General features: G+C 35.1%; 1 protein-coding gene across 8 annotated transcripts in view; it reads left to right on the plus strand.

The window, feature by feature from the left end:
- The window catches only part of LOC113501815 (kinesin-like protein KIF13A), a 122325-nt gene that overhangs the window by 82470 nt on the left and 20576 nt on the right, over window positions 1–19279 (plus strand). For 5 of the 8 annotated variants that reach the window (XM_026883088.1, XM_026883083.1, XM_026883087.1 and 2 more), the window contains exons 6-9: window positions 9978–10225; window positions 11309–11456; window positions 17737–17928; window positions 19115–19214. In XM_026883088.1, coding sequence (XP_026738889.1) covers window positions 9978–10225; window positions 11309–11456; window positions 17737–17928; window positions 19115–19214 — 688 coding nt within the window. The remainder of the gene's footprint in view (window positions 1–9977; window positions 10226–11308; window positions 11457–17736; window positions 17929–19114; window positions 19215–19279) is intronic. The other 3 variants (XM_026883089.1, XM_026883085.1, XM_026883091.1) reach the window with 1 other exon arrangement.

Here is a 19279-nt window from a genome sequence, read left to right on the forward strand (position 1 = left end):
ATGTGACACCTTCTTGTGATACTCAAGAGTACCCTTCAAAAGTAATGCGTACAGGATATTATTTTCTAATTTATTATTTGGAATTGTGTCAAACACATATTTGAATTACCTTAACACATTTATATAGAATAAATGTGTCGGCAGAATAAACCGGAAAATTCATATCAGCCCTTGATTGCCACCGTTAACAAAACATCAACCCAAAAAGCTTGGTAAATTAAAGAGTGGTTCAACCTATTTCCTTTGAAAGCATGGTTAATGATAGACTCAGTCATTATTTACTGAAACCGACACCAACCCTGTGATTGCTATAGTGGCATTTTTATTGCTAAATTGTGTTCGGAGCGAAAGGTCGGAGCTCGTTTTTGCCCTTAATTGCGATCCACTGTCGCTCATTATACCAGCGCTCCCAGTTCCAGATTAAATTTTCATTGCCTCATAAAATACTTTGAAAAGTTCTCTCGACTCGTGAATGTTTCACGATTGCTGCTGGGTAGCTAATATGGATTCAAACGACCGTCGTATTGAATTGCTATGCAATCGGTTTTAGTTAAATACTTTTTGATTGAATAAGTGCTTATAAATCTACAAAGTAGTTTTGAAAGATTCATGAAGTTATAAGGTTTCTATTAAATAAAATACATTTAATATATTTTTCACAAAAAAAGAAACGTTTGGTGAAGATTTAGTAATTGACTGCAATAATCCCATTTTCCGAGCGGACTGGCGGTTTCGACAGGTTCATTAAAGTGGCTTAGACTCGCCAGAAGGGTTTTGCCACCGATTTGATTTTATTCCTATTAAAATTCGCCCGCAGTTCAGTTACCTTTCCTACCGAAAACCCAACAACAGTTGAATTAGAAATGTGTTTAAATAATTGTTGTTTTTTCTCTCTATGTTCACTTTATTTTGATGAAACCTTTCAATACGTCTTTGAATAGCTTTTCAATTTGTCCAAATTCGTTAAACCTCAACTTTGCATGGTTGCCCTAACCTCGCTTCGGGTAACTGTAATTTGAAGGATCGTAAATCTAAACGGCTTTTATCGAAGTCGACTCCAATTTTATGGACCAGTAAAGTTTATTGATCATTTGTCAATCATATGCTGTTGTGTTTATTGTGGGAGCTATTTGTTGAGACGTTTTTGAGTTCCACCACATTGACTTAATGCCCAACTTTATGATATTCTGGACAACAATTTTTAAACCATTGCCATTTAATTAATTAATAATGGATGATTTTCACGTTAATTATTATTTAGTGCGATTGTTTCAAATAACTATATTTGTGCATACTCCTAGGTATAAATAGTAGTGAGGCTTACAAACAGTTCATCAATGAATTTCCTATTTATTTTTCGGTAAGATCAACCTTCGACAGCGTCTTTATTATTTTCTATTTTTTCCTTCCTAGTTAAGAACGGAAGCCTTCCACCTTCGCTCCACCTTGTTTCCACTCAATCACTTATTTGATAATTTGGTTACACTGCGGCATCCTTGTATAATTCGAAAAGTTTGTATTCCGAGAGCGGTTACTGTCCAACAGTGCTGGGTAACGGCCCAACTTGAAGCAGGATGCTTAATTAAATTTACTTGACAGCGAAACATCTTTTTGTTTAAATTTATTCGAACGTGTTTCGGAATTTATTGTAAATATCCATAAGTAATTTTTTTAATTGTTTATGTTTAATCAATTTTAACACACCTTATTGTTGAACTAGTAAGTTTAAGTTTTTTATTATATTTGTGGACTCTAAATATATTCTACATTTATTCCGCTATTTATTGATTTGAAATCTTGAAAATTATATCTAACTTATTTAATTCAAATCAGTTTCAGATTACGTTTCTAACTAAATATATTTTCTGCCAAGGTGTTCAAAATTGTATCAACTGGACATTTTTATTAAAGCTCGTTTCCAAATTAAATTTATTTTCCAATTTCCAGTTTCTAAAACGGTAGCTCAAACAGTATTCAAGCGTCCGATGATTTAAATTAAACTAGAGCGACCTATTTTCAGTGAAAACTATAACGTTTTCCCCCTCTTGTTTTATTAAATTTCCTTCGAATTACATGTAGTGGGCTGAACCAGTTTATAACACTTCAGGGACTGTAATTGTGTTAAAATTGTATGTAGAGCAGACCACGTGTGTCAGATGTTGGTACAATTTTATAGTTGGCTGCACTTTCAATTGTAGGTTATTGGTAAGATTACTTTTTCAATAATACTTTGACTTGTACCATTGACTTGTACAGTGGCTATTACCATTTCATTATCTATTGGCCGCAACTTTTTTTCTTACTTTAGTATGTTTAGATTTTCTGATGTTTCATAATCTTCAATGAGACTTTAACTTGTGTAGGTAGTTACATAAGTGATATGCAAATCGAACGTAATTCTCATTTAGAATTTGCGTAGGTTATTACAACACTGAATCAAACGTATTAATCGACAAAAATTCAAGCAATATCATTTTATCAAGGCGGTTATAGAAACCCAATTTTACTTTTACAACAGCAACCGTTGTTTTCGTCTGTATATAAGCATAAAATGTTCACTCTAAATCTTTTTTCATCCAAGATTAAAGAAGCTTCGATGAAACCACTTCACTACGTTAAATAAACTAGGGATATCGGGTTATTGTTTAATCAAAATAATATTGCTGGGTTCGAGTCTTCAAATAGTTTATTTCAACGATGAAGTAAATATCGGAAAGGTTCTTTTTTTTTTGCACAAACCATTTAGCTACAAATTTTTCTTTGCCTAGTTGTGGTAATATTGTAAATACTCCTGTCTCTTTGTTATTGTTAGTCTTGTTTCGTTTTCAATTAACTCTACACTTTTCAACGCCTACGCTCCCTTTGAATAACAGCGCTTCCAAGATTAGGTTTAAATGCTTGTTCAAACTTACAACAACAAAATGTTTTTTAACACGCTTCAAGTGTTTCCCAAGGAAACCTTTATTAACGCGAGTGGAATTGTGAATTTAAGTTATTTGTTTTCTTATTAAAATATATTTTTTTCGACTTCTTGTTTTAACGAATCTACCTGAATAAAATATTTTTCCTAAGCGACTACTCTCTGACCTCCGAAAACCATTGCAAAACATTTGCATGCTGCCTCTATTATAATACCAGCATGAATATTCCACGCCCAATTAAAAAAAAACTTCTCTCATACAAAGGTAAATTGCAAGGACGGAAAATCGCTTCAAAATCACTTATTCTTTATTAATAAATGAAATAATAGGTATAAATACGTAGACCATTTTCTTTCTTTTCTGTCAAAGCCTGCCTATTGAATATTTTTCCTATGCTGCATTACGTCACGGTTTAGACGTTGCTATGTAATACATCATGTTACGAGTGCGTACAGGTCCAGCTTGATGGATTAGACACGATCATTCCAGTCACGGTTGATGAATTGTTTATACGCTCCGCGATTTATGATGCATTCACATTTGCATTATTGGCTTCAAAAGTGAGAGTCACTTCAAGACGTTGATTAGACGTAATTGGTTTTGGACTTAATCCCATTATAGGTAACTTGTCTCGTCTTAAAATCATATGTTGTGTATAGTTCTCGATTTATCGGAAGTTCGTGCAGTCCATTCTCCGATCTCTGATTCCGCTTTAAAATTAGCTTTCTCTGTGCGTTTGACTTGCCTCACGACAAAGGGCTATACGTCTATTGTTTCGAAACTTCCTTCCTTCCGTTACGATTCCTCCCCTGCCTTACAAACTGCAAACACCGACAGAATGTTTCCAACAAACCCATTCATCACTTTTATCTTTATCAAATAATTAACAACTCTCGTAAATACATTTCGCTGTTCATGAATTGCAATCGCCGCAGTTATTAAATTCATTTTCATAATCCTGATTAAGCGGGCTTACGTTTTGCAGATTCAAATCAGTTCGCGGTGATAGATAGACGATTGCGTCACAACTCGATGTGTCAAATACGTGCATCGTAGTGACGAATCTGTATAGACTGATTAAACTTTAATATACCCTGATTTGTTGGGAGTTTAATTTGGAAATTTAAATCCATTTAGAGTAATAAAGAAAATAATTCAAACTATTCTTGTTGTTATAGTAAATAATACTTTACCACTGATATAAATTATATATTTAGGTTCTTTTTGTTTCTCCATCTGCAGCAATCTGGAGATTAACGTTCTTTGTCCTTACCAAAAAATAAACCTATAGTAGGTTAATGTTCTCAACAGACATTGGCCTCTAATGTTATAATCCCGATCAAAGAGGCCGTTAGAAGGTTTCACAATACAGAACAAAATACGAACATCCACTAAGGGGTATACGTAGATAGAACCTGATAAAATAAATTGAATGAGAATTATGAGGGCATTGAACGAGTGACCCTTCTCCATGTTTTTATATTGTGGTTTCGTCAACGTCAATGGTGACCTTGAACCCGTCAGTCGCGCTGTCAATCCGACCCTATTGGAAACTCAGTTGTTTAATGCGATTACCTTATTTGGGTAAATGGGCATTAAATGTTGGTATCCCCTTTCATGTATCGGAGTAAAGGTTTTAATATCTTTGACATTCAATTTGAATCCCTTGTGGCTTTGTTAGCTCCCTGACCATATCGGTAGTTTCATTTTTTACTGATCCTTTTCTTTACAAAGTAAGTATTTGTATTTGAAAATTCTCCGTACATATTTTGATCTGATACATGTCACGTTTCTCACTTTTTTTATCATAATATCCCTAAAACTATTTCTAAAAGAGCAAAAAATACGAAGTAAAGGAAATGGGAACATTTGTGTTTATTATATTCGGAAATCACTACAATGGTGGTTTATGACCGAAGCGAATGTATCCCGACCGGACGTTATAGTCTCTACGGTGTGTTATTGACTACGATATTGAAAACTTTTATGTATTTATTTGATTTAGTTGCTACAATCAAAACATTCACCCTCCGAATTCGATACCGTATTTTATTAAACCCGTTTTGAATTGCACCGATTGAATCATATTTATTCTATTTACCCCTATTTGTAGAGCCAGCTAAAATAAACATGAACTAAAAGTGTATTTCGAATGTCTGTTGATTTTGTTTATCCTGTGTCTATTAAATAAACAATATTCTGTGCTTACAACATATTTCTGTTACTTTTGATTTCGATTCCCGGTATTGATTCAAAATATTGGATGTTCCTAGTACCCAAGGCTGTTATATAATACAATTTGTCGGCCACCTCAAGTTATCGGTTGTCAAATAAATTCAAACGTTTCACGAAATTGAAACTCATCTTGCTTCCAGTGTTTGCCTTGAATATTGAAATATTAAGTTCTGTTCAGATTTGCTTGCTCTGGTCTCATGGCAATGCTCTGACAATCTGTTTTCACACGCTGTAGTGATCTGTAAGCCAATATGCTAATATTGTACGTGGCGCTGGTGTTAATGCTGCGATTTCAAGTTTCGGTTTAGTAACAGTTTATTTCAAAGTCAATATGTGTATACACATTTAGTCTACTGACATACTGTACTGATTTGATGTAGTATTTATATTGTTAGTAGTTCGATATTCACGTGACTTGTTTGTTCAAGTTAATTAGGAAAACATAAGCTGAATAGCCTTACCGGGCAATACGTTCGAAAGGTTCCAAAGAGGTTACACCTGGTTCTAAGAAAATTGAAGTATGTTTACTAATTCAATTTGATCGATTCCGCCACATATTTGATTTGAGTGATGTGAGCAAGCAGGCCGGTACCCGACATTACCAATGTATCCAAATAGTCTACCTCATAACCGGGATATTGTACGATGAATATCTAACTAAGCATACTAGATGTTGATTGAATTCAAGCACGTGATGGTTTGTGGTGAATAAAATAGTATAATTTCATTTTCTTCTTCTGTTTTTTTCGTAACGAAAGCGAATGAAAATCTTTGTAATAAACCATTCTCGCCAAATTGAATTTCGATGCCTTGCACTTGTAGGGCTGGCAGAGTTTTCAATTATATACTTAGCTTGGACTGTTGTTATTATAAAATTTGCTTTTTAAAGAGACAGTTTTTTGAAGCGGTTGTTAATTTTATTAAACATTTGGTTTGAATCATTGACATTTTAAAACATGAAATATTTTAATTAGACTAACGATTAAAAAATAATAATTAAATAATATGTGTCTCCCACAAATCTGCACTAATACAATGTAAGAATACGTTTAATAAAATGTAAAAGCGAAGTATCCACATTCTGACTTTTCTTGTTATTTGTTTTAATTATATCATCCGGTCTTTGTATAAACATGTTGCGTTTATATTAAACCACATAGGGGTCATCTGGCAGCCCTGTTAACACAATTTCAGTACAAATGTCTTGGTGTGTTTTTGTTGGGGGTTTTATTTTCGGAGTGCGCAAGCAACCCTCGCCGGATGGTGATTGGGTGTCTGCCCCACATATGAATTTGTTTACCTAAAATTAACATACATTTTACTACATACATAAATTGATTTCGTTTACTTTTCCTCTCAGAAACATTTTTGGTTGCGATGATAATTTTATTAGAGCCTTTTCATCAAAATTTACGGCGGGTATTATTATGCTGATTCTAGATTATTTTAATAAACTTGGGTTTCATTTTTGCATGTTTCGGGAGATCTGGAATATCAGTGCACAATTTATATCTAATAACTAATGGCAATACTGCAAATGGGTCTAACATAGTAACAGTCACATTAGACATAAACAGTAGATCCAAGTAATTAACATTTACGAGAATTAGCTCAGCCCACCTAACACTAAGTTATTACTTAAACCAAATCCTCAAATAAAACAACCTTTACAATTTCAATGTCAGTCTTTTGTGACATTTAAAATGGTTTACTACTCCGGGCAAAAATTAATCAGATTCTGTTAATCCTTGTGACGTTGAAGTGTCGGCTAAGTGTTTAATCATGCGGCACAGCCAGGATTATCCCAGTTGCGTAGAGTTATTACAAGCCAACTCACTAGGACACAGGGCTGTTACATGTTTAGGTATTTCATGAGTACTACCGCCATTGCAAGGTACCTCGCTCGATCATTCCGCTGCGGGTATAAGAACAAGTTACTTCATAGACTCAATTAATGGAATAATATTGGATGGTTAAAGGGGTCTCTACTTTCTGCTTTTTCGTAACCCACTTCAGTGGCTGACCGCACAATCTCCACAATAAGCACCATTCAGTATTAGTTCAATTCATTGCTATCAATCCAAATTTTGATTGGTCGCATTGATTTTAATATGTTTTCCTTTTGGGAAACAATCATTTACAGCCCTGACTCTTAAGTTAGCTTATCTCAATGAATGAAATTTAATTTGAAGCAGAACTTAAGTTTTCAAGTAGAGTACGGTCTCCGGTACAAAACAAGTTAAGTTAGTCAACGGCAACTGACTAATGAATTAAATGTGAAAGAATCGAATAAAATAAACATATTATTTCAAACAGGGACCGGCCGGATACTCATTGAAAGGGTTTTTCAAGGGGTTTTTTTAAGCGCTTCAAGAAAAAACCCTATGACATATGTTACACCTTCGAACGAATTACTGTAACCCTGTTCCGAACAGGTTACCCTTTACTACCCTGTAACACTGTAACAGGGTAACCCACTCCAACCTAAGACAATGCAATATGCACTCTTTATCATAGACATTAGTTTGAAAATAGTATAACCACGAGCGCACGTGACATCTTACCGCCCAGCGGCGCTATTGTTGCATTTACCGAGCGACTTGTAAACATGGAATAAAAATCATTGTGGATATGATCTTACAGTTTAATTTTGCTTGTCGCACTTTTCAAACGTTGTGATATATATTTTTCGTGTCTATACTTGTAGACCAGGGTCGATAATTTTTAAAACCAAAAAAAAAATAGTAGGATGAAACCCATTAGAAAAGGAGGGGAATATTATAAAAATGAAAGGAAAAATAATTTACGGGTGATCTGAGGTCGGGAAGGGGGTGGGAGTGACGTTTGAAGAGTAAAAAACGGTTTTTATCGATTTCCGGCAAAACTAAAATTCGTATCGAAAAAAGTCAAATGGCAAAGTTCTAAAAGAAAAAGATCTAAAACTTTTGTGTTTACATTTTTTTCACATAACCTCAAAATTTATGTGAAAAATCTAAAAAACCAAGATTGTGGTTTTTTATTTTTATCTTTTACAAAAAAATATTTTTGTAACGAAATTTGGTGAAAACTCACTTTTTTGTGTCCCAAATACGCTGTAATTTATTTGATTAAAAATATTTATTTTTTCACCTTATTTTGAATTAATATAAAAAAACACTCTAATTTTCAATCGAAAGTTCACCCGTCAAATCTTCTCAGAAAATGCAAAAAATGAAAAAAAAAACTTGTAATCGATTTTTTTTTAAATTATTATAAATAATTTCATCTAAAAAATTTGATCTCATTTTGTGTTCAATAGACCAATAATCGAGGAAGGTTTTAGGCTAGGTATATAAAATTACGCTGCAACTAATAGAAGCGAAGATTTAATGGAAAATGTGGCAAATACGGGGAAAAATATTAATCTTCGAGGGCTTTCGTTCAAAAATTCCTAACTTATATCTTCTAACCACGCGGACGAAGTCGCGGGCAACAGCTAGTTACCTATATGACGTTTCGCGCGTAGGTAGTTTGTCCGAGAGGCGCGAGTCGCGGCGCGACGCGTCGGCGGTAGAAAAAAATCAGCTGTAGTCTTAGTAAAGCAATGAGGGGCCGCTAGGGTGCAAGTATGCAGCTCAAGTTTAGTGGTTAATTCAGGGTAACACGAATAAAAGCCTTTCGTGAAGGTAACCACTTCAAAGGGTTAAGTTATTGAAGGGGTTAACCCCTTCACGTGGTTACCATAATGAAGGTGTTAACCATTTCGCTGGGTTTCGAGGATGTAACTCGAACAAAAGGTAACACTGCGATATGAGTTACCCCGTGTACGGGTTACCCTGTCAAACGGCTTAACTCTAAAGTGGGGTTGTCCGGTCCCTGATTTCAAAGTACTGAATGGCTTTTGTTAAGCTTTCAAAAAATAACCTTTGAATAATGCGAATTTGGTCTTTTGAAGGAATTCATAAAAATTTAATTCCCGACGAGTGTTAGTCGTTTTTGCTCATCCACTCCGGTGGAGACTTGAGAAAATCTCTAATATTAATTACTAAGTATTACAAAACGTGGTGCTAAATTTTACAATGACAAAGCACGTCAGAAGCCTGGCTTAGTACATAGTATGTACTAAGCCAGCCAATGTTAAACCTAACGTAAAACCCGCTGGTACTATGTACTACATACATAGTACAGTAGTTTAAAATCAGACGGACCACTAATCGTTACTGTGCATACGTAAACACATCGCAGAACGGTACCACGTGGCCAGTAACAAAAAGTTTTAACACTACTTAATACTATTTAACCCTATCCTTGAGGTGCTATGACAATACAAGGGCAGACGTGACTTTTTTGAAGGGTACAGGCGCACTTAGTGGGATTGTGGACAGAGAAGAACGACTAAGTCTTTATGAAATATAACCACTATTATAAGCAAAGCTAAAGGCAGAGAATATCTAGGGTTCATATAAATACCCGAAAAAAGATGCACTCGTATCATGTTAAAATTGATAAGTTTGGTACCAAAGGTGTGCTCTATTCAACAGTTCCTCTTAAACACACTCGAATACAAAATATTTTAAGACGAAGTTGCATTATTTCTTTTGACACGCCTATTCGTGCTATGTAATTGCATATGTACGTTTGGAAACTTGCACCTGTAGTGACTTGGACACAATGGAGTGGAAACTTGTGTAACACGAGTGTAAAAGTTTTACTGGTTTTGAATAGAGTAAACTGTTACAATGTGTCTACCGTACAATGTGATTTGATAAGCCTTTTGTTATGATTATTGTTTTGTAGGTATGTTAAAATAATTGTTGACTATATTTATTATTTTGTCCCCAGGACATCGACAACTTAATGACTGAAGGCAACAAATCCCGTACTGTCGCAGCTACGAATATGAACAGCGAATCGTCTCGGTCGCACGCCGTCTTCAGCGTCGTTCTAACGCAGACGTTAACGGACGCTGCTACAGGCGTCAGCGGCGAAAAAGTAGCGCGACTGTCGCTGGTCGACTTGGCGGGTTCTGAACGAGCCGTGAAAACCGGCGCTGTTGGCGACAGATTGAAAGAAGGATCAAATATTAACAAGTAGGTGGAACGTGTAGCTTTTAAATTATTTATAACGGTACTTTAATAAGTGGCTAATTGGTAACTAGTAGTTGTACCGGATCAGTCGAATTAATCGGAGCAATAAGCAAAGTATTTAATAGTCCCCAAACATATCATTATGTGATGCGAAGGTCTTGTTTCCGTGTGATCCGTCACCATGATTATAAAATTCATTGAACAGTTTCAGGGATTACTTTAGACACAAGAAACAAAGCCAGCCTTTCTTTGTGTATATTATTATGAGTATAAAGTGTCAAGTTTAAACTAAAGGCGAACAGATCTTCTTACTTATTCAGCCTTTGTCGTGACTGTGTGGCTTCTAAGGTCACGGGCGGCGTCTTCTACAGATTATATTATTTATAGACTTACACTTACAATAATAGAACATTTAGGATTCGTATTTTCTAATTTTATTTATAGACACCGCTGCTTTTAGATCTATTTAATAGTAATAAGATCACCTTAATGACAAAGATAACGAATTTGCCTAGCTAATGTGTTTACTCACATTTACCTGATATAGGTAAAATATTTACCGCAATTCCCTGCGAACAAAAACATTTCTCAGAAACTTAGATCGCGACACGCTCAAGTAAAACGGGAGTAGGTTTTCACTTTTACGACTATTTTACATCAGATTTGCAAAATGCTTTGCATATGGCCTTAGCTGTAAAGATCCGCAAACAACAGCATAAAAGAGGCGATTTGCTATTCATGAAGCGTTTCACTGGGTGCTTGATAATAGTCAAGATTTTAGTTGCCCATTTCTGTAGAGGAGTTCAAACTTTGAGGTTTGTATTTTAATACCAGCAGTAAATACCATCAACACCTTTTAGCGGTTTAAAGTTTGTAGTTAGTTTAGTTCTCGGTAGGAAATTCTGACCCAGTTCGAATTTCCTGAAAGATAGAGTCTATATTATACGCGTGTCATACACAGGTACATAGGGTTGGTAAGCCTTCAATACAAAGGGTGTTAAAGTTTTCTTGTACCTGTCTTAGAGAGCCAGCTGCTCCAGAAGGTTCTACGCTCGAGGTTATCAATTGATTTTCGTTTTGTTTTAGATCGCTGACAACACTCGGTCTCGTCATATCAAAACTGGCAGACCAGTCGTCTGGCAAACCGAACAAGGACAAATTCGTACCCTACAGAGACTCTGTACTCACGTGGCTGCTCAAAGACAACCTCGGAGGGAACAGTAAAACTGTCATGGTGAGTTATATTTACTTACGTCAGACGGCCAACCACCACTTTGGAAATTAATATTTTTGCAGTTTTACATGACAGGCGCCGCTCTTCATTGTGTACTGTTTCGTTACCACAAATACATAACGTGAAGTAAGAAGGATCACCTCTCTAAGCCTTGTTATTGCTAATGCATAATATAGGATTTTTTAGTCTAAACTATCATATTTGATCGGTCGCCGATCTAAATTTTAAAAGCAATCAGCTTCTATCGTTAACTTAAATTTTCTTTTAAGAAAAACCTAACTGAAGTCAGCTAGGTGAACCTAACTTGAATGGGTATTTCCGTAACACATTTCGTATAGCAACGTCGACATAGGAGTAAGGTTTATCGGCGAATGCTAATGTAAATAAATGATACGAATTCTAGTTATTTTTACCTAAAGCGCCCAATAACATAGGGGCGGGACGCTATTATCGTATACATTGAAACAGGCATCGATATCATAAACCTTAATGTATTCTCGAAACCGATCGATTGGAACACCTTTTGGCGATGTTGATATTCAAATACTATGCCATTATAGGACCTTCCAAACTAGCCTTAAAAAAGTTTAACTGCGAGTCACATAAAAGGGTATATTTTCAAAGACTGCGCACAATTGCTAGTCACCTACTGAAGTATTTGAACGATTGCATGGAGGACGTAGGCAAAAGAAGACAAGTTTTACAAGTCGGACAATCTACGAAGTTGCGTGTGTTGTCACTGGTGCCAACACACCTCTTAAGTACCTAAAGAGGTGGAAGGACAAGCGCTTCGGCCCACACCATAAGTCACCATATACCTCTCAACCCTTCTTACGGTAAAGGTTGTGCTTAAAGTCTATTATCTAATATAACAACTGAACTCAACTCTCTTAAATCAGATTACTCAAGTCTTGGAAAAAAGGTATCTGATCTGAGCCAAAACCACATGGCGTTGACCCAAGAAGTGACGCAGCTAAAAACCTCCCTCCAACACGCTGTGGACGAGCAGGGGGATTTACGAACAAAAATTAATTCTCTTTGTACGCAAGGTATAAGCTCCGACCTAGTATGCAGTACATTGTCAGCGATTGAAATGAAAATGGATACTTTGGAGCAGCAGGCCAGAAATTGCAATGTCGAACTATGTAATCTGCCTGATAAACGCAATGAAAACTTGATTACAATTATAGAAAATGTCTGTTTAAAAATAAATTTTCCACTACAGCAGAAGGATATTATCGCCATACACCGCGTACCTCATGCGCATAAGGACAATAACAAGCCGAAAAATATAATTATCAAATTAAGCTCTCGCATACTCAGAGACAACTTGCTTAGTGCTTTTCGATTAGCAAAAGGTATTAACTCGGATCAGTTAGGACTATCTGGCAACTCGCATCGTATATATATGCACGAGCATTTGACGCTGAAAAAAAAACAATTATTTCGAGAGACCCGGGAAGCGGCCAGAAAACATGCATTTAAGTATGTGTGGGTCAAACATGGCACAATCCTTGTACGTGAAACGGATTCTACTGCGGCAATGGCGATACACTCATCAAGTGATATCAAGAAGATTAAGTCTGGCAATGGATCAACAAAATCGTATAATAGTGACAGTCAACAGTCTTAAAATTATGACTTATTGTTACGGTCATGTTATTATGATTCTTATAACTATTATAATACGTTCATTTTGCAATTATTTCTATTGTCTGGTTGAGTCTTCTCTTGGCAATTATGTAGCTTTGCTTATTAAAAATAAACATTTATATTTTAGTATGCGGGACTTTGAGCGGTGTGTGGGGGCTAATGTATTTGTTATTACACAGCTTTTTACTTACATATTGCATAGCTTTTTGCATAATTTAAATCGGGGTTCGGCCGATATTGCTAATTGTAACCTGTTATGTAAGAATAATATTATATTGCATTCTTCAGATTATGTTAAATTATATTTCCTTATGTCGATATTTTTACAATGTTAGATAATTTGATAGTATATTATCAGAATTGCAGGGGTATTCGCACGAAACTTAATATGTTGTACATGAATATTCTAAGCAACTCTTATGATATTATTGTTCTGACTGAGACTTGGCTTACATCACATATATTTGATAGCGAATACATTGATGATCGTTATGTTGTGTTTAGATGTGACCGAGATCGCATTGCGACAAACAAAAAAGAGGGTGGCGGAGTACTCGTTGCTGTCTTAAAAAAGCTCAATGCTGTATGCGTGCAACTCGATTTTTCTAGAAATCCTCATATACAACACATACTTGTACAGCTTCCCGGAGACGGCCGCGAAAAGTATTACTTTGTTGCAACTTACATTCCACCTAAGTTATCAGACGAGAGTTATTGCACTTACCTGGAGAACCTTTTTAGTACTTTGGAGGGGATGGTTTCCGGCAAGGTTTACTTGTTTGGCGATTATAATTTACCTGATATCACTTGGGTTCCATGTGATAATAATGAAATTTCCGGGACTTTTTATAGTAATGGAACTTCGATAGCTAGTAGACATTTGGAAAATTTTATTTCCCTATTAAATGCTTCCCAGTTTAACCACTTTCGCAATTGTAAGGGGCGTATTCTTGATTTAATAATTTCTAATGACCGCTGTTGTGTTCAAGTACCTTCATCTATTTTATTGCCCCAAGATAATTATCATCCTCCTCTTTGTGCTACTATTCCCTTCAAACCTATATTATTGCTGCCACGTGATAAAATAACAAGGTTTAACTTTCACAAAGCCGATTATGACTTGATTAATCAGGAACTGCGTGAAACCGATTGGTCTAATATATTTAGTGGAAAAAGCGCCAAGGAGTCTGTTCACACTTTCTATGAAATTATTTTACGCACAATAAATAACCATACCCCTAAAGTTTCATCGCGTTCCTCTAAATTTCCGATATGGTTCCCTAAGTCTCTTATACGTACTTTTAGAAATAAAAATAGAGCCTGGATAAAATGGAAAGTGTACGGCAATATTTCAGACTATGAACAATTTTCCTTTTTAAGACATCGATTTGATAGGGAGTGTAGAGATAGTTTCGGTAAATACATACAATCTGTCGAAGAAAATATTAATAAAAATGTTAAATTTTTATGGAGTTATATTTCGAATCGTAGAAATACAGCCGGCATACCTTCCACAATGTCTTACAATGGACTTAGCTCAAACGATCCCACTGAGATTTGCAATTTATTCTCTAAATTCTTTCATTCAGTTTACGAACATTCCACATTTGATCAAAATACCTGGTTACCGCCACAATCATATGTTGAAAATTCCATTCTTATTAATAGTTTACATTTTACTTTTGATAAAATCTTAAAAAGTCTAAAATCACTAGATACCACTAAAGGTCCTGGGCCAGATGGAATACCAGCGTATTATTTAAAAAAAACCGCTGACGCTATATGTCTACCTCTACAAATAATTTTCAACAAATGTATTACAGAAGGTACATTCCCAGATATTTGGAAATGTGCCAACATAACGCCAGTACATAAGTCTGGGTCTAAGCATGTTATAGAAAACTATCGGCCTATCTCTATTTTGTCTACCTTGCCTAAGCTTTTCGAGAGACTTGTACATGACGAGATCTATCCTATACTACATAATATTATATTAAAACAACAACACGGTTTTGTCAAAAAAAGGTCTACTGCCACAAATTTAATGGTTTTCACTGACTTCTTATTTAATAGTATGGATAATCAACTACAAGTAGATGCTGTATATACAGACTTCCGGAAGGCTTTTGACAAGGTGGACCATGAGTTGCTGCTATCAAAACTTGCTTTTAACGGCATACGTGGGGACTTACTTCGCTGGTTCTCTTCATATGTAACGAATAGGACGCAAAGGGTTGTCATAAAAGGCTTTGAATCTGATAATATTCATGTTACTTCCGGTGTGCCCCAAGGCTCCATATTAGGTCCTCTTTTATTCATTTTATTCATAAATGACGTTGACAGGTGTTTTAAACACTCACATTTTTTACTTTATGCCGATGATCTAAAAATTTATAGAAAAATTGAAAATATTAATGACTGCTACTTACTACAGGAAGATTTAAACAGATTTACAGCTTACTGCGTTAATAATAAGATTCAATTGAGTACTGAAAAATGTTCTTTTATAACATTTACTAAAAAGAAAAATACTATTTCCTACAAATTTAATTTAAATAACAGCGATTTGCATAAAGTTAATTCAGTAAAGGACCTTGGAGTACTCCTGGATAGTTCGCTGCATCTTGACACTCATATTGATAAAATTATAAATAATGCTTTCCGTATGTTCGGGTTTGTGATGCGATCTACGACCGAATTTAAAAGCACGCGAACATACATTTATCTTTATAAGTCTTTAGTTAGATCTCAGTTAGAGTATTGTGCAATGATATGGAACCCCTATTATAAAAAATATGTAGATAATCTGGAAAATGTACAAAGAAAATTTCTTAGAACCACACATTACCGTTGTCATCGTAAAACTGACTCTTACGATCATTTATTAAAATATTATAAACTTGTTACCCTAAAAGCTAGGCGCACATTTTTGGAAACTATGTTTCTTTATGACTTGTGTAATAACAAATACGATTGCCCTGACTTAACTAACAAGATATGTTATATAGTACCCAGGACTGTTATAAGACGTGAGGTGCGCACCCGCCCACTGTTTGCTCTAACTTCATGCCGCACAAATGCAGGGGTCCGTGCACCCTTGTACCGCCTGGCGCATAATTATAATGTCTACTCCTCAGATTTGGATATATTTTCCTGGCCAGCCAATAAATTTCGTCATTCTCTTTTAGATATTATAATTTGATTTCAGCTGTTTTAAAGTTAAATTAATTTGTTTTAAAAAAAAAAAAAATAATAATTTTAAGCTTAGTTATTTTTAACCATACGTGTTTTTTATATATAAACTGTGGATAACGTTGTGAGTTACGCACTGATTCTATTACTTATGAAATTTATATTTAGATAACTATGTTAAGTGTGTAATTGTTTGTTTTCCCTAATAAATAAATAAATAAATTAAAGATTAACAACGGTGAAGAAAAATAAATTAATGTTCTTATTTAACGTACAATAATGAAAGAAGAAAGTAAATATAAAACATTTCAAGCTACGTGTGCGGTTACTATTTGCGTGACTTGACGCACTTTGCTTTTATTTCTATATACACACTTGATAAAAATATACCTTGTTGTGTGCCTGTGTAAAATTTATTACATCTTGAAATATTTTAATAGTATTTGACTGATGATGAATGAGAATTCTTCTTAGTGCCTTATTTTAAATGTAAATATCAGTAAGTATCGAATTATTCTCACAATCTTGATTAAATATTATTTTGATTAATGTTAGGAGTTTTGAAGAGGCTATCTAAAAGTCGAGAGATATTTGAAGCGTTTATTTATTATTCGTCAGGTATTTAAAATATTTGGTTATTTGCCGAGCCGTTTTCTGTAAACTAAATTGTTTATTTTTGAACTTACAATTCACTTGTCTTCTTGTCTGTTAGTGTCAGTCTTGTTAAATAAATGATATTTACGAAAAGTTCAATGGTATTTCTATGATGAATGTAATTTTGATATCATACCTATCGCTTTATTCAGGTTATTTTCCAGAAAACTGCAACATTACAAGCTCAATCAGTTTTCACTTAAAAAGCTCTTAAACCGGAAAGCTAATGCAAATAAGGTTTCTCTAGACTTGAAGTAAATTCAAATTCAGTCCACGGGGCGTCGCATCCTTTGAGTCACCGCACCCAACTTGAAACACTCATAGCTTGCCGTCTTGCATAGAAATGTTTTAAAACCTCCGTCCACGTTAAAACGAGTACCATTTTGTGCTGCCCCATATATTTTGCAGTTTTCTCACACAAACGACCCACCGTTTACTTAAACAACATGTATGGAGATATGTGGGACGGTTTGCTTTTGTTTATTTTTATATTTTGTCTCTTGCTAGTTTGCGAAGACAATAAATACAATTTAATATTTGCAGAAAATTAAATTTTACTGTTTTGGTTATCTGAGTATTTTGATATAATTTTGAAGACTGGTTTGAAAAGTCAGTTTATGCAAGTCATTTTAGTCAATTCTGGAATTCATTTATTTTGTCTTTGATAAGGACAACCGTGTTCCGATTAGCTAATTTTCTCTAATATGTGCACTTTATGTAATTGAAACTTTATCTTCGCAATCTTCACGGTCATTATATTGAAGGAACTGTAAATTCCCAGGTGGCAACAATATCTCCGGCCGCGGACAACTACGAAGAAACTCTATCGACGCTCCGCTACGCCGACCGCGCGAAACGCATCGTGAACCACGCTGTCGTCAACGAGGATCCCAACGCCCGAATCATCCGCGAGCTGCGCCAGGAGGTGGAGACCCTCAAGGAGATGCTCAAATATGCCACGGTAAGTGGCACGGTAAGTCCGAAGCATTGGGGATGCTGCTCTGTCATTATTTTATCTTCTATTCCCTGAATTACTCCTGAGCATTTTCGGTCCGCAGTAATTTACTAAAGAGAGCAAATTTGCCTTCTCTTGTTAGGACTAAGTATGTATGGATGTAAGGACTATTGATGACAACAAGTTCAGATTTGGTTGAGCTTTTCTGGTATTTAAGTTGGGTAACGTTTTGAGACATTGCAAGTTCTAAAAGGGGTGAAAGTAATCTTCAATTCTTAAAATTTAACTTGATCTTTTTTATTTTTTATTCATTTGCTTTTAATGCTAAGCCTCACGAAATAAAGGCGAAAACATCCTGAACGATTCAGTATGCACTTTCGGGTAAACCATTACTGCGGTCAAAAGCGTTTCTAATATTACAAAAGTACTCATGCACCACACCATGGCACGTTGTGTCAACACATGGTCATATCGCATGTAGGTACCTACACATAGATGACACGGGATCGATACGCTCAAGGGAAACATAAAATGTGTCACGGCTATATGACAATGGCTTGATGAATATCAATGCTGCTGCCCGATACTGCGTAACACTTTTACATTTTAACGATAAAAGATTGATTGGTGTTCTGAATTTTTAAATTGGTACAGAGATTATTTTTAAAGCTTATGAAATGTAATTCCTCACTTGAACATTACAGTGGCTATAGAGAATTCATTATAAAATAAGCCGTTCGAAATACGCTCCGCAAATCCATTAAAATGACCGATTAAAAGCGTTATAAATACAAATATTTTTTGCTATGATTTTAATATTACGTTTTAATAAAACAAAGGCTGTAACCAAAAGGCCTATTTTCGCTGAATAAAACCCACTCGAAACTTCGAATTGCAAAGGGGCGAGAGAAAACGTGATTTACGATCGGATATCTTCGAGGATTAGTATTCTTGTTAAGGAACCTTACTGCTACTGGCGAAATTAATTAGGGCTTAGTAAAGCGTTATAACTCGAGTTACTGACTCATGGTGTTTCATTTAACAAAGAACCTTTGAATCTCATTTAGATTAATGTTTGAATAAAGTGTTAGATGGACTATTTTTGGGATTGTTTGTAGACATTGGCCTTCTCCAAATTCTTTCTACAACACCAACAATATTTCTTGACTACAATATCAAAAATATAAATTAAATGTCTCTGCAGGGGTCACCGGTGGGTGAAGAAGTTCACGAAAAACTCGCGCAAAGTGAACACCTCATGAAAGAAATGTCGCGCACTTGGGAAGAAAAACTAGTCGAAACTGGTAAGTATCGAAGATGACTCACTATACTAAATAAACACTATGATATTTCAAACAATATTAAATGC

Source organism: Trichoplusia ni, chromosome 16 (genome assembly GCF_003590095.1).
Source record: "Trichoplusia ni isolate ovarian cell line Hi5 chromosome 16, tn1, whole genome shotgun sequence".
In the NCBI taxonomy this organism is placed as follows: domain Eukaryota; kingdom Metazoa; phylum Arthropoda; class Insecta; order Lepidoptera; family Noctuidae; genus Trichoplusia; species Trichoplusia ni.